Genomic DNA, 14,202 nt, shown 5'->3' on the forward strand with positions numbered 1-14,202 from the left:
ATCATATTGTAACTAGATGTTACCAATTACCAAATATCTGTTCAGAGTAGCGGAACAAAATCTAAATTCCTCAAAATTCAATTTCCAAATAACTTCCAAATATCAAATGATCCAAATGAACATAACTAACAGTTAAACAAAATCCAACATAAAATCCTAAGTCAAATCCTAATGATGACCATTCTTCAGCCTAGCCATCACTCCTCACCCGAACTAAGAGTACCTGAAAATTTTCAACAATTGGGAATGAGCTCACAGCCCAATAAGGAATATTAATGCAATTCATGGATCAAATATTTTCATTTCAAATAGGAGATATCAATTTTTTTTTCTCATCAAATATCAGAGTTCCAAAAATACCAATATATTCAAAATTCAACCATCCAATTTCATATCAAATTCAAACACTTTCACATAAGATTCAATCAAATTCATTCAAGTTTCATTACTCTGGTTATCAAATATCAAATGCCCAGTTAGGTGGGACTTTTCAAATGGGTGGCTAGCCTCAAATTGTTCCTGGTGGACGGAACCAAACACTACTAGTACTAGTAACCTCTAACCAAACCCTTAGAGGCTGGGGTCCAAATCAATTACATTCCCACCATGAAATGTAAAGGTCAACTATTATATCCCATTGACAGGGCCGAATAGTCAACTATTATATCCCGTTGACAAGGGCCAAATAAACCAGAGTGATGTTTTTGTTCAAGTATTCAAATTTACACAACATAATATCTCCATATTTTGTGTCATAAATAAAACAAAATATTCCAACATAACATTTAGTGCAAAACAATTTGATCCATGCATGGTAACAAAATATCATTTTATTTTCCACAATTCAAAATAACATATGAAATAATTTAATTTTATAAATATTACATTAACTTCCCTTACCTCAAAAGAAGTTCTTGAAAGCTTGGGAGAAGAATAATTCTGAAAAAGATATAATCTACTCTTCACCTAATATAACATAAGAGAAACAATTATTACTATTTATTTATAATTTAACTAATTTATTCCTTATTTAAATAAAACTAATAAATTCCCAATTTGTTTCTAATAACACATTACTAATTTAATTAAATTACAATTTTATTTCATTATAAAATTCTATATATATATATATATATATATATTTTGCTAAATCTATTATTACTATTATCTTAATTATTAATTTGAAACTAAATATCATTATTTTATTAATTATCTAATTTGAGGCTAAATCATTATTACAAAAAATATATTATTATATATTTTGCTAAATCTCTTACTTGTCTGGGATACACACCAAACAAGTAAAACAAAGCAATTTTTTTTTTTTCATTGCCATCATCATAATAATGAATCATTATATATATATAATATAAGTCTCATTCCATCTGGGCACACGCCCAAAATTTTTTATTTTTTTATTTTCCTTCCTTCCAATGTTGTGCACACGCGTTCTCCTTTTTTTTTTTTTTTTTTGATTAACCCTAACCTAAAATCGAAATATTCCAAGGAATTTTTTTTTTCTAATAAAACTTAAGATCTCCCAAATTCCAATACTAAAATCAAAATATTAAATTTTCACTATTTGATATTAAAACGAATTAAAAAAAAATAATCTAACCCTAATCTAGATTTGGGGTTTTCCAAAAAAAATATATCTAATGTGTTTGAAATTAATCAATGAATCTAAAATATTAAACTAGGGGTTAGAATCTTACCTATAGAAATCTGTTCTTCAACCCTGAAATCTGACTCCAACCTTACGTTCTCTGGAATTCTGCGAACAGGAACTCTATTCAGAAAAGAAGGGAAAGAATAAAATTTCTAATTTATACCTAGGGTATTTATTCGTAAAATTACACTTTTACCCCTCTTCCACTTTATTAAATTAATTAATTAACTAATTAAATTATTAATAACAATTTCCTAAATTGCCCTTAAAAGAAAATGTCTGGGCGTTACATTTATAATTGTTTTTCTTAGTACATATTTACATATGCTATTAGTAGATCTTTTTAGACTGGTGATGTTTGTTAAATGTGTTGCTTAAAATAAGTTTTTCATGTTGATGCAATTGTCTTTTAAATTTTCAATTTTTTTTTTCATTTTTATGTTGGAAATAAAATTTTAATTCAATTCAAGAAAATGCTGACCACATATTGGAATTCAATTTTTACAGGTGCTCTCTACTAGAGAACTGAATATTTACATGGAGAGAATTTCAATTCTTGGTTTCATTTTGGCTATTCTCTATTTCATAACAACAGAACTTGCATGTAGTGGTCATACCCATATCGGCAACAATGTTCAATCTGAACAAAATGCTCTTATTGACTTCAAAAGTGGTCTCAAAGATCCCAACAACCGGCTTTCATCATGGAAAGGAAGCAATTATTGCTACTGGCAAGGAATTAGTTGTAAAAATGGCACAAGATTTGTCATCTCGATTGATCTTCATAACCCTTATCCTCGTGAGAATGTATATGAGGACTGGAGCTCTATGAACTTGAGTGGAGAAATTTGTCCTTCGTTGATAAAACTCAAGTCTTTGAAATATCTAGATTTGAGTTTCAACTCATTCAAAGCCATGCCAATTCCTCAATTCTTTGGGTCTCTGAAGAATTTAATATATTTGAACTTATCAAGTGCTGGGTTCAGTGGAACAATTCCTTCAAATTTGGGGAATCTTTCTCACTTGCAGTATCTCGATCTTTCTTCTAAGTATCCTAAATATGTTGATTTTGAGTATTCTAATGATTTATTTGTTCAAAACATTGAATGGATGATTGGTCTTGTTTCCTTGAAGTATCTTGGTATGAATTATGTTAACCTTTCATTGGTAGGAAGTCAATGGGTTGAGGTGCTAAACGAGCTTCCAATTTTATCTGAGTTGCATCTAGATGGTTGTAGTCTCTTTGGCTCATATCCATCTCCAAGCTTTGTTAATTTTACTTCACTTGCTGTTATAGCTATCAGCTCCAACCATTTCAATTCCAAGTTTCCTGATTGGCTTTTAAATGTCAGGAACCTTGTATCCATTAATATAAGTTTAAGTCAATTACATGGGAGAATTCCACTTGGTCTTGGTGAGCTACCCAATTTGCAATACTTAGATCTATCTTGGAATTTGAATCTCAAGGGCAGTATCTCTCAATTGTTGAGGAAGAGTTGGAAAAAGATAGAAGTTCTAGAGTTGGAAAAAGATAGAAGTTCTAGAGTTGGAAGGAAATGAATTACATGGTACGTTTTTTGTGTTATTAGAAAAATTGATATTTCTTTGCTGATATGTTAATGTGTAGATAAATATAGTTCACGATTGTGTATATGAGTGTTGAATATGTATCAATATACAAATATCAGATAATCACTATATTTTGTTCACGTGTTGGAAACAAAAATCTTCTTATTAAAAAAAATATTATTTTGAATTCTAAATTTCTTAGAAGGAAATTTAGTTTCTTTTTTATCTAAGAAAAAGTATGTAGTTTAACAATTTATGCTTATGGAGTATCTAAGTTATCTAACAATTTTTTGTATGAAGGTAAGTAATTACAAAAAGTGTTTGTCTACATAACTATTAAAAAGAATTGTATCTTATAGGAGTATGATTTTTTTTAATCCTTAACTTCCTTTTTTACTTTAAATTAGTTGATGAATGATTTATTATTTATGATTGTCAATAATTATACATTTGTTATATTAATTATTTTTTGAATGTTTTCATTTCATTTTGACATAACACTCATTTTTTCAATTTGTTTTACTCTTGAGGATAATAATTTGAGCATGTACTAAATTGAATATTTATATGATGGTTGAATTGATATATGATGTGCTTTGTCACTTACGTTTTAATATTTTACTAATTTTAGTTATTAAATGTTTTCCATTTTTTACTCTCATGGTATACTTTCTTTTAAACTATTCTATTAAAATTTTATTCTAAATTGTTATGTTTATTTAAAGTACTTCCTGTTCCTATAAAATTTAAATAATTATAATTTACTATTCACTTGTATTTGAAAAGCTTGTAACTAATAAATTAAAAAAATCACATTGTATTAAAATTTAAAAATTTACTTTCTTTGTATCTCCAAAAAGAATTAAATTCCTATTTTGACAATTTATATTTGTTAAAAATCTTTATCATCAAATACCCTTCAATCATCTCCTACATATTTTCAATTTCTATTTTCTCTCACTAATTCATCTAGTATATCAAATTATTGTAATTTATATACTGAGATATGACATTTCATGGTTGAGACTAGTAATTGAAACCATGAAATTGAACATTAAGTGAATATGATATGGCATTTCATGTTCTTAAATATTGTTATTGAAATTTAAAAAAATTTAAGGTAGTAAAAAATTTCTAATATGTATGTTTTCTAAAACAATTTTTGAATATCATTATTTTTTTTATGGTAAAGTTTACTATTTATATTAGAGTTTCTATGAATTTCTATGTTTAGAAATAAAACATATGAAGCTTATCCAAACACAACCTTAGGGTTTCTTTTTTTCCTCATCATTAAGAGAATTGACTAAAATCCAAATCAAGAAGCTACTATTAACTTCTATCCTAAAGAGGAAGCAATTGTTGTCATATGAGTTTTTACTTCGATAGATTGTCTCTTGTAACCTTCATTAATTAAATTAGAACTTTATTGATAAAATTAAAGTCTCTAAGATATTTAGATTTGAGTGATAATTTGATTCAAGGACATCCTCACTCCTCAATTAATTTGGATGTTTCATTTTATAGCATATCCTTTGCATATTTTAGTTAAACTGTAAACCATGTTACTTCGTCATTTTACTGATTTTAGTTTATTATAAGCTTCTCATTCTTTATTTAATTTTGCTAGTTTCTTGTAGAGTTATTGTTTCAAAATATTAGACTAGGTTGAATTCCTACTTTTCTCTAGTTTTATTCTTTAATGGTACGTTCTACTTTTCTATTCAAAATTTCTAGGAGTTTGTAAATAAATAGAATAACCACTTGGAATTAAAATAATTGTTTAGAAAAACTTTTTTTTCTTTTTTTTTTTGGCATTGCTAAAATAAAAATTATATTTTGGCAATTTGGATTTATTGAAAAAAGAAAAAAATCTAATTACCTTCTCAATCTTTTGGTATATATTTTCATTTTTTATCTTTTCTTATTGAACTATCACTTTGTTCAAATTATTTTAGTTTATTGTTAAAGAAACAATAAACTAATATTTTTTCTTACTTTTTCTTTAAACTAATTGTTCATGAACTAATTTGTTTTGTTATTTACTTATTTGTTTGTTACATATTTTTAATTAATACATATTTTTATTCTTGGTCATTGCAGGTTCAATTCCAAGCTCCATTGGAAACTTTTGCAACTTAAAATATCTGGATTTGACGGGTAATTAATTGCATGAATGGAAGTTTACCTGAGATTATCAAAGGACTTGAAACTTGTAGTTCTAAAAGTCCTTTGCCTAATTTGATGAAATTATTCTTGCGCGACAATCAATTGATGGGAAAATTGCCGAACTGGTTGGGTGAGCTTAAAAATCTTAGGGTACTCGATTTATCTGGTAACAAATTTGAAGGTCCCATCCCTGCTTCTTTAGGGACATTGCAACACCTGGAGTATATGTATCTTGGATTCAATGAGATGAATGGAAGTCTCCCAGATAGTATTGGACAACTTTCTCAACTGCAACAATTGCATGTTTCTTACAATCATTTGAGTGGAAGTCTTCTAGATAGTATTGGACAACTTTCTCAACTGCAAGTCTTGGATGTTTCTTCCAATCATTTGAGTGGAAGTCTCTCTGAACAACATTTTTGGAAGTTGAGCAAGTTGGAGTATCTACAGATGGACTCCAATTCTTTCTATTTGAATGTGAGTCCCAATTAGGTTCCCCCTTTCCAAGTGAAAAATCTTCGTATGGATTCATGCCACTTGGGTCCTTCATTTTCGGCTTGGCTTCAGTCTCAAAAGAACCTCCAGTTTCTTGATTTCTCAAATGGCAGCATTTCAAGTCCCATTCCAAACTGGTTTTGGAATATTTCTTTTAATCTGCGGCACGTATTCCTTTCCAACAATCAATTACAAGGTCAGCTACCAAATTCTTTAAATTTTTCTGGTCAATTAGAGATTGATTTCAGTTCCAACCTCTTTGAAGGACCTATTCCTTTTTCAATCAAAGGGGTCTCTTTTCTAGATTTCTCCCATAATAAATTTTCTGGCCCTATCCCACTGAGCAGAGGTGAATCCATGTTAGACTTGAGATACCTTCTTCTTTCCGATAATCAAATAACAGGGCCCATCCCATCAAACATAGGTGAATCCCTACCCAACTTGTATTTCCTTTCTCTTTCGGGTAATCGAATAACAGGGACCATCCCAGATTCCATAGGACACCTCTTCTCTCTTAAAGTCATTGATTTTTCAAGGAATAATTTGACTGGAAACATTCCTTCTACAATAAATAATTGCTCTAGCCTAATTGTTTTAGACCTTGGAAATAACAATTTGTCCGGGATGATTCCAAAGTTGTTGGGTCAATTACAATTGCTTCAATCACTACACTTGAATGACAACAAGCTTTCAGGAGAGCTCCCCTCATCTTTCCAAAATTTATCAAGTTTGGAACTCCTTGATCTCAGCTCTAACCAATTATCGGGTAAGGTTCCTTCATGGATTGGAACTGCTTTCATAAATCTTGTAATACTCAACTTGAGGTCGAATGTATTTTTTGGAAGACTTCCCTCGCGGCTATCAAAATTAAGCTCCCTACATGTCTTAGACCTTGCACAAAACAATTTGATTGGTAAAATTCCAATTACTTTGGTGGAGCTTAAAGCCATGGCTCAGGAGCATAACATGGATATGTATTCTTTATATCACACGGGGAGCAGCTCTTGGTATGAAGAAAGGTTGATTGTGATTACAAAAGGCCAAAGTCTTAAATACACCAGGACTCTTTCTCTTGTTGTTAGCATAGATCTATCCGACAATAATTTAAGTGGAGAGTTTCCTGAAGTAATAACAAAATTGTCTGGTTTGGAGTTTCTAAACTTGTCCATGAATCACATCATTGGCCAAATTCCCGAAAGCATTTCAATGTTGTGTCAGTTGTCCTCTCTTGATCTATCAAGTAATAAGCTTTCTGGCACCATTTCTTCAAGCATGTCCTTGTTAACATTCTTGAGTTATTTGAATTTTTCAAATAACAATTTCTTTGGTAAGATCCCCTTTATAGGGCAAATGTCAACTTTCACAGAGTCAGCTTTTGCTGAAAACCCGAATCTTTGTGGAACTCCATTAGTCACAAAATGCCAGGATGAAGATCTAGATAAAAGGCAAAGTGCTCTTGAGAACAAAATTGATGGTAGCTACGTTGATAAGTGGTTTTACTTGAGTATTGGCTTGGGATTTGCGATGGGCATTTTAGTTCCATATTTTGTTTTGGCAATAAGAAGATCTTGGTGTGATGCTTATTTTGATTTTGTGGACAAAATTGTCAAATGGCTATTGTTTAGAAGAAGAGTGACCTATGCCAAAAATCAAGCCCAAAGGCAATAAATTTTGTTTGTAGATCTTTCTATGCTTTATGATTCATTATAAGCTTTGGAAGTGAATTTCATCACTATTGCAATAGAAGACAAGACTTTGCTTTTAATTTATTCAAAGATAATTACTTTATGATATTATATCTTCATATTACTTCAAGGTGTGCTAATAATTTATACTCTAATTTTTAATTTTATTCCATTGATTTATGAAAAAAAAGGTCTTTGTTAAGATAAGTTGTTTTTTTCAAAGGTTATGACCTTTTTAACTGCCACTAACAAAGAAAAAGAACAAATATATATATATATATATATATATATATATATATATATATATATATATATATATATATATATATATTTCCCATTGTAAGTAAAATTAATAATAACCCCCAAAAACTTGTTATTAAAACTTATTAGAAGAAAAATTCTAATTTAAAAATTTTAAATTATCTTTGAAAATGTGATTATTAGTCTTGTTTCCACTATCTCATAAAATTTGACTAGGATATGATGATCATATTACAATATCATGTAAAATATTTCTATTCATTTCTTAAAATTGGTATTCGTGAAAATATTTGGTTTGTCCCAACTATATACTTATCCATCCCCTAAGCTTCTAGGTGGGAATGCTTTTGATTATACATATGCCCTGTTTGGATAGTCTTTTACTTCTACCCATAATTAAATGCATAACCCATAGTACAACAAAACTTTTATCTCATTTAAAAGTCCAAAATCTTAATTTTCTATAAGTATTTAGCTTAATTTTATCCATCTTCATACATTATGTCTTTGTTTTGCTCTATTAAAATGACTTCTATTCACCAAGACTCGAATATTTAAACAAATCTGCTCCACCCAAATATCTAATTCTACTTGGTCATAGAAATATTCGTTGACAAACAAACATCATCATAGCAATGAAGGCAAAAAATGATATATCAGCCAAATGCAAGAAACAATGTAACCCCATTGTGGATCGTGTCACATATCCTCTCTAAAATGGATCCAAAACCAAAAAGTAAGTTTTAGAAGTGAAAAAATCATATGTTATTATTAGACCGAATAACACATCAACCTGCCGAGAACTGCGGCTAAGACAAAACCCCATTTCCTCCTAGCACAGTTGTTCCTTGTCTATGATGAGGCTGGTTATTTCTCAGCCAGAATCACATCCCGTTTTAGAGCCAGTTCCGTCTGTTGTTTCTCTGACTCTTGCTCCTCCATCCATGGGAATTGAGTTTGAGACACCAGCCAATAGAGCCACTTTCATATATATAAAATCCGTCTTTAATATTGTTGAAACCATCCAAAGCTGACGGTTTGATTCAAAGTTTGCCACCCATGGGAAAAGGATTCCAAATATAAAAATTGGCTTTAATGTTTCCGAACAACTTTGTCATGGTTCAATAATAAATAGAAACATATCCATGATATAAGTCTGATAAATCTTTTTATTTTTTATAAGGAACAAGGAGATGTATTAATATAAAGGAGGAAAAAAGGTCCATGAACTAAACCAAAGGGAAAGTCAAGCACTGATCATCATTATTACCTGTACATGTAAATTTGAAGATTTTTCTTGGACCCTTATTACCAATCTTCTACCTTTGATATGAGACAAGTAGGGCCTGCAGGCTCATCCAATTCAGAGGTCATCTATCGAATCCTAGGTTATTCTTAGGGATGAGTTTCTCTATCTAATGCTTCTGAAATTCTGTCACATGTGATTTCTATACCTGGGATGTCTAGGTCTACGAAACAATCATCAAAAGCAGATTTGCTTCTAAAATCCTCTTGCAGATAATTTCTATTTCTTGGGTGAGATTGTAATTTTATTTTCTTAACATGTATCAAAGTAAGATGCACAAGTACTTGACAATTTTTCTTATCAGATTGATGAACTTTCTTAAATGTGACACTGTTGAGTATCTAACAATTTTTTCCATATATTTTGAAAGCGGTTTTCTACAATTTGTTGGTGTGTATTGAAATTTTAATTTATGCATATTTCTTTCTTTTTGGGTTACATACAATGGACAAGGATTAGGTACCAAGAAATGACAAAAAAATATTAAAAAAATGATTAAAGAAAAAGTGGTCATGGTGATAGAACCTGTATAAACTTTGAATTAAATGGAAGAGGCAAGGAATATTCCAGTACCACAATCATTTGATCACTTGCAACCATCCCAAGGAGCAGCCAACAATATTCAATTTCATCAATCTATCCCTTTGATCAAAAGATCATAAATGATTTCCAGACTTTCCATCTCTTATAAATATCTGTTGCCACTCATAGGAAAAGGCTTCCAAATATAAAACTTTACATTAATGTTACCCAAACAATTTTGATTATCTGTAAGCATTGATTGTCATTATTCGAATTGGATCCTTATCGTCAATCTTCTGCATTTTATATGAGACATGTGGGCCTGAAGTCTCATTCAATTCAGAGGTCATCTATCTAATCCTAGGGTATTCTTAGCGATGAGTTTCTCTATCTAATGCCTCTGAAATTCTCTCTACCTTGGATGTTTTGATCTACCACAATCATCAAAACTAGATTTGCTTCTAAAATTCTCTTGCAGGTAATTTCTATTCTATGGATATTTTGATCTGGGTGAGGTGATTCTAATTATTTTTTCTTAACATGCATAGAAGGATGATGCACAAGTACTTGACAAATTTTCTTATCTAATTAGATTGATGATCTTTCTTACATGTGTTATTGAGTGTCTTGATGCATTTGTCTTCTTTTTATTCGTATATGGGAAACAAAATTTTTCTTCAATTCATGAAAAGAGATATAACATGTTGCAATGAAAATTTTACAGGTGTTCATAGTTGGTGAATTGCATAATAAATGGAGAGGATTTCAATTCTGGGTTTTCTTTTACCTCTTCTCTATTTAATGGTGAAAGGAACAATTGCTTATAAGGATGAAACTCATTTGATAGATTGCCTAGAATCCGATCGAGAAGCCCTTATTGACTTAAAAAGCGATCTCAAATATTCCAAAAATCGATTTTCATCATGGAAAGGATGTAATTGTATGAATTTGAGAAAAGGAGCTCAATGAGCTTGAGTGGGGAGATTAGTTCTTCATTGTTAAAACTCAAGTCCTTGAAACATTTAGACTTGAGTTTCAACACATTTGAAAGCATCCCAATTCCGGAATTCTTTGGATCTTTGAAGAATTACAATATCTAAACATAACAAATGCTGGGTTTAGCGGTGTAATCCCTCCAAATTTGGGAAACCTCTCAAGGTTGCAGTATCTTGATCTTTCTTCTCAATATGGGAATGGTCTATCTACTGATAATTTTGGGTGGATGATTGGTCTTATTTCCTTGAAGCATCTCAAGATGAACCAAGTTGACCTTTCATTTGTTAGATCAAATTGGGTGGATGTATTAAACAAGCTTCCATTTTTAACCGAGTTGCATCTATCTGATTGTCGCCTCTCGGGTTCAGTTTCTCCAGCCTCAGTAGTTAATTTTACTATGCTTTCTGTTATATCCATGAGTTGGAACTACCTTGATTCAACAATTTTGGAATTGCTTGTAAATATCAGCAGCCTTACATTCATTGATCTAAGCTACAACAGCTTAAACAGTGTTCCTCTTGGTCTCAATCAGCTACCTAATCTGCAATACTTGAACCTGTATGGCAATGGAAATCTTACTGGCAATTGCTCTCAACAATTGAGGGAAGGTTGGAAAAAGATAGAGGTCCTCATTTTGGCTTCAAATAACTTTCATGGTAAACTTCAAATAACTTTCACTGCTCTTCCTTAAATTTATTGCTTATGACTTTATAATTGGTATATATTATTATACCATCTGTTAATAGATGATTTTTTTTTTCTTTTCTTTTCTTTTTTTGTTCTTGGTGATTGCAGGTAGCATTCCTGACTCCATTGGAAGCTTCTGCAACCTAAAATATTTGGACTTAGGCCATAATAACTTGACAGGAAGTTTACCTCAATTTCTGGAAGGAATGGAAAACTGCAGCTCTAAAAGTTATTTGCCTTACTTGACTAATTTGATCCTGCCCAACAATCAATTGGTTGGCAAATTAGCAGAATGGTTGGGACTGCTAGAAAATCTCGTGGAACTAGACCTGTCATATAACAAGTTTGAAGGCCTTATCCCTGCTTCTTTAGGGGCATTGTCAAATCTTGAGAGCCTCAAACTAAACAATAACAGCCTTCAAGGTCCTATCCCTGCAACTTTAGGGTCATTGCAACACTTGACAGATATGTGGCTTGGAACTAACCAACTGAATGGGACTCTCCCAGATAGTTTTGGACAGCTTTCTGAATTACTTTACCTGGAAGTTTCTTTCAATAGTTTGACAGGGATTCTCTCTGCAGAGCATTTCTCAAAGCTAAGTAAGTTGAAACACCTGTACATGCAGTCCAATTCAGGTTTCAATTTGAATGTAAATTCTAGTTGGGTCCCCCCTTTCCAGATCTGGGACCTTGATTTTGGTTCATGCAGTTTAGGTCCTTCTTTTCCAGCTTGGCTTCAGTCCCAAAAGGAGCTTGTGTCTCTTGATTTCTCAAACACTAGCATTTCAAGTCCCATACCAAACTGGTTTTGGAATCTTTCTTCTAATTTAGATTTCTTAAATCTTTCTCTCAATCACTTGCATGGCCAGTTACCAAATCCATTAAATGTTTCTCAAGATGCATTGATTGATTTCAGCTCCAACCTCTTTGAAGGACCTATTCCTCTTCCAACCAAAACTATTGAATCACTAGATTTCTCCAACAATAATTTTTCAGGTCCCATCCCACCGAGCATAGGTGAATCCATTCCAAGCTTGAGGGTCCTTTCTCTTTCGGGTAATCAAATAACAGGAGTCATCCCAGCTTCTATAGGAGATATAAGGGGTCTTGATATCATTCATCTTTCATGGAATAGTTTGACAGGAAGCATTCTCTTAACCATAATCAATTGCTCTTCCTTAAGAGTTCTAGACCTTGGAAACAACGACTTGTCCGGGAGAATTCCAGAACAGATGGGTCAGTTAAAGTGGCTTCAATCTCTTCACATGGAAAACAACAACCTTTCAGGAGGGCTGCCCTTATCTTTCCAAAATTTGTCTAGTTTGGAAACTCTTGATCTCAGTTACAACAGATTGTCAGGTAACATCCCAACATGGATTGGAGCTGCTTTTATGGGTCTTAAAATCCTTAACTTGAGGTCGACTGGGTTCTCTGGCAGTCTTCCTTCTGAGCTTTCATATCTACGTTCATTGCATGTCCTGGACCTCTCACAAAATAATTTGACTGGTAGCATTCCACCTACATTGGGTGGCCTCAAAGCAATGGCTCAAGAGAAAAATATAAACCAATTTGTGTTATATGGGAGCTTTCAAGGCAGACGGTATGGAGGGCAATATTATGAAGAAAGCTTGGTTGTGAACATGAAAGGACAACGTCTAGAATATACCAGAACTCTTTCCCTTGTTACCAGTATAGACCTGTCTGACAATAATTTAAGTGGAGAGTTTCCAGAGGCAATAACAGAATTATTTGGTTTGGTGGCTCTCAACCTGTCACGGAACCACATTACTGGCCAAATTCCTGAAAGCATTTCAAGGTTGAAGGAATTGTTATCTCTTGATCTATCAAGCAATAAACTCTTCGGCACAATTCCTTCTAGCATGGCTTCATTATCTTTTTTGGGTTCTTTGAATCTGTCAAACAACAACTTCTCTGGTAAGATTCCTTTTACAGGACAGATGACAACTTTTGATGAACTTGCCTTTGATGGAAACCCAGGTCTCTGCGGAGCTCCTCTTGTTGAAAAATGCCAAGATGAGGATTCTGATAAAGAGCACAGCACTGGTACCGATGAAAATGACAATCATTTCATTGATCGGTGGTTTTATTTGAGCGTCGGATTAGGGTTTGCAGCAGGTATTTTGGTTCCTTATTTTGTTTTAGTAAGCAGGAAATCTTGGTGTGATGCTTACTGGAATATTGTGGATGAAATCATTGATAAGACATTCTGGTTGAGAAGAAGAAGAAGAAGAGCAGCAACCTATACCAGAAGTCATGGAAGACCACAATAAATTTTACAGTTCGTTTTCTTATCTCTAAGAATTTCAATTCTTCTTAACCCAAGTAACAAGCAATGAGAAAAATAGAAAGAATTAAACACTTTAGTGTGCTCCACCATCTAAACCTTTTAACTTCTTGATGGGGGGAGGTAGGTACAATTATGTCTTCCGTGAATGATGCTATGAATGTGGAAAATTTTCTCATACTAATGAAATTTCTCCCTCCTTGATGGGAAAAGTTTATAGGTTTATGAAAATTCTACAACATTATTATTGGCAACTTGTCCTCCGTAATCTAGAAAAAAGTCTATTTGATAGTGATTGAACAACTCCTTCACCATGTGCAAAGTTCAATATCATTTTGACCTGATATGTGCCAAGAAAGATTGAATTGGAGATATAAAAGAATTTATAAATATTTTTTTCCTTTTTATTTAAAAATGACCAGATAAAATTTTTAAATTTACAATATCAAAATTAATCCTCAAATTATTGTAGGTGAAATGAAAATTAGTTCTGAAAAAATGTTGTGGGAATCATTATTACTAAATAGGAATAAATTTA

The 14,202-nt window shown here is 31.9% G+C and overlaps 1 protein-coding gene and 1 pseudogene across 1 annotated transcript; both read left to right on the forward strand.

The window, feature by feature from the left end:
* Window positions 1-2,169: 2,169 nt before the first annotated feature.
* On the forward strand, window positions 2,170-7,570 carry LOC132254296 (receptor-like protein 52; annotated as a pseudogene).
* Window positions 7,571-10,639: 3,069 nt separating this feature from the next.
* On the forward strand, window positions 10,640-13,697 carry LOC100262018 (receptor-like protein EIX2). Its single transcript, XM_059739753.1, has 2 exons — window positions 10,640-11,328; window positions 11,468-13,697. Exons 1-2 carry the CDS (start codon window positions 10,899-10,901, stop codon window positions 13,648-13,650), a joined length of 2,613 nt encoding a protein of 870 aa, XP_059595736.1. The 5' UTR covers window positions 10,640-10,898; the 3' UTR covers window positions 13,651-13,697.
* The last annotated feature ends 505 nt before the right edge of the window (window positions 13,698-14,202 follow it).

The sequence above is a fragment of the Vitis vinifera genome, chromosome 9 (genome assembly GCF_030704535.1).
Source record: "Vitis vinifera cultivar Pinot Noir 40024 chromosome 9, ASM3070453v1".
Classification (NCBI taxonomy): Eukaryota; Viridiplantae; Streptophyta; class Magnoliopsida; order Vitales; family Vitaceae; genus Vitis; species Vitis vinifera.

Excerpts from the sequence above, each read along its gene's own strand:
- LOC100262018 (XM_059739753.1), top strand. The coding sequence starts at position 10,899 with ATGATTGGTCTTATTTCCTTGAAGCATCTCAAGATGAACCAAGTTGAC. Across the intron at positions 11,329-11,467 it reads GGCTTCAAATAACTTTCATG|GTAGCATTCCTGACTCCATT; the intron begins GTAAACTTCAAA and ends TGGTGATTGCAG.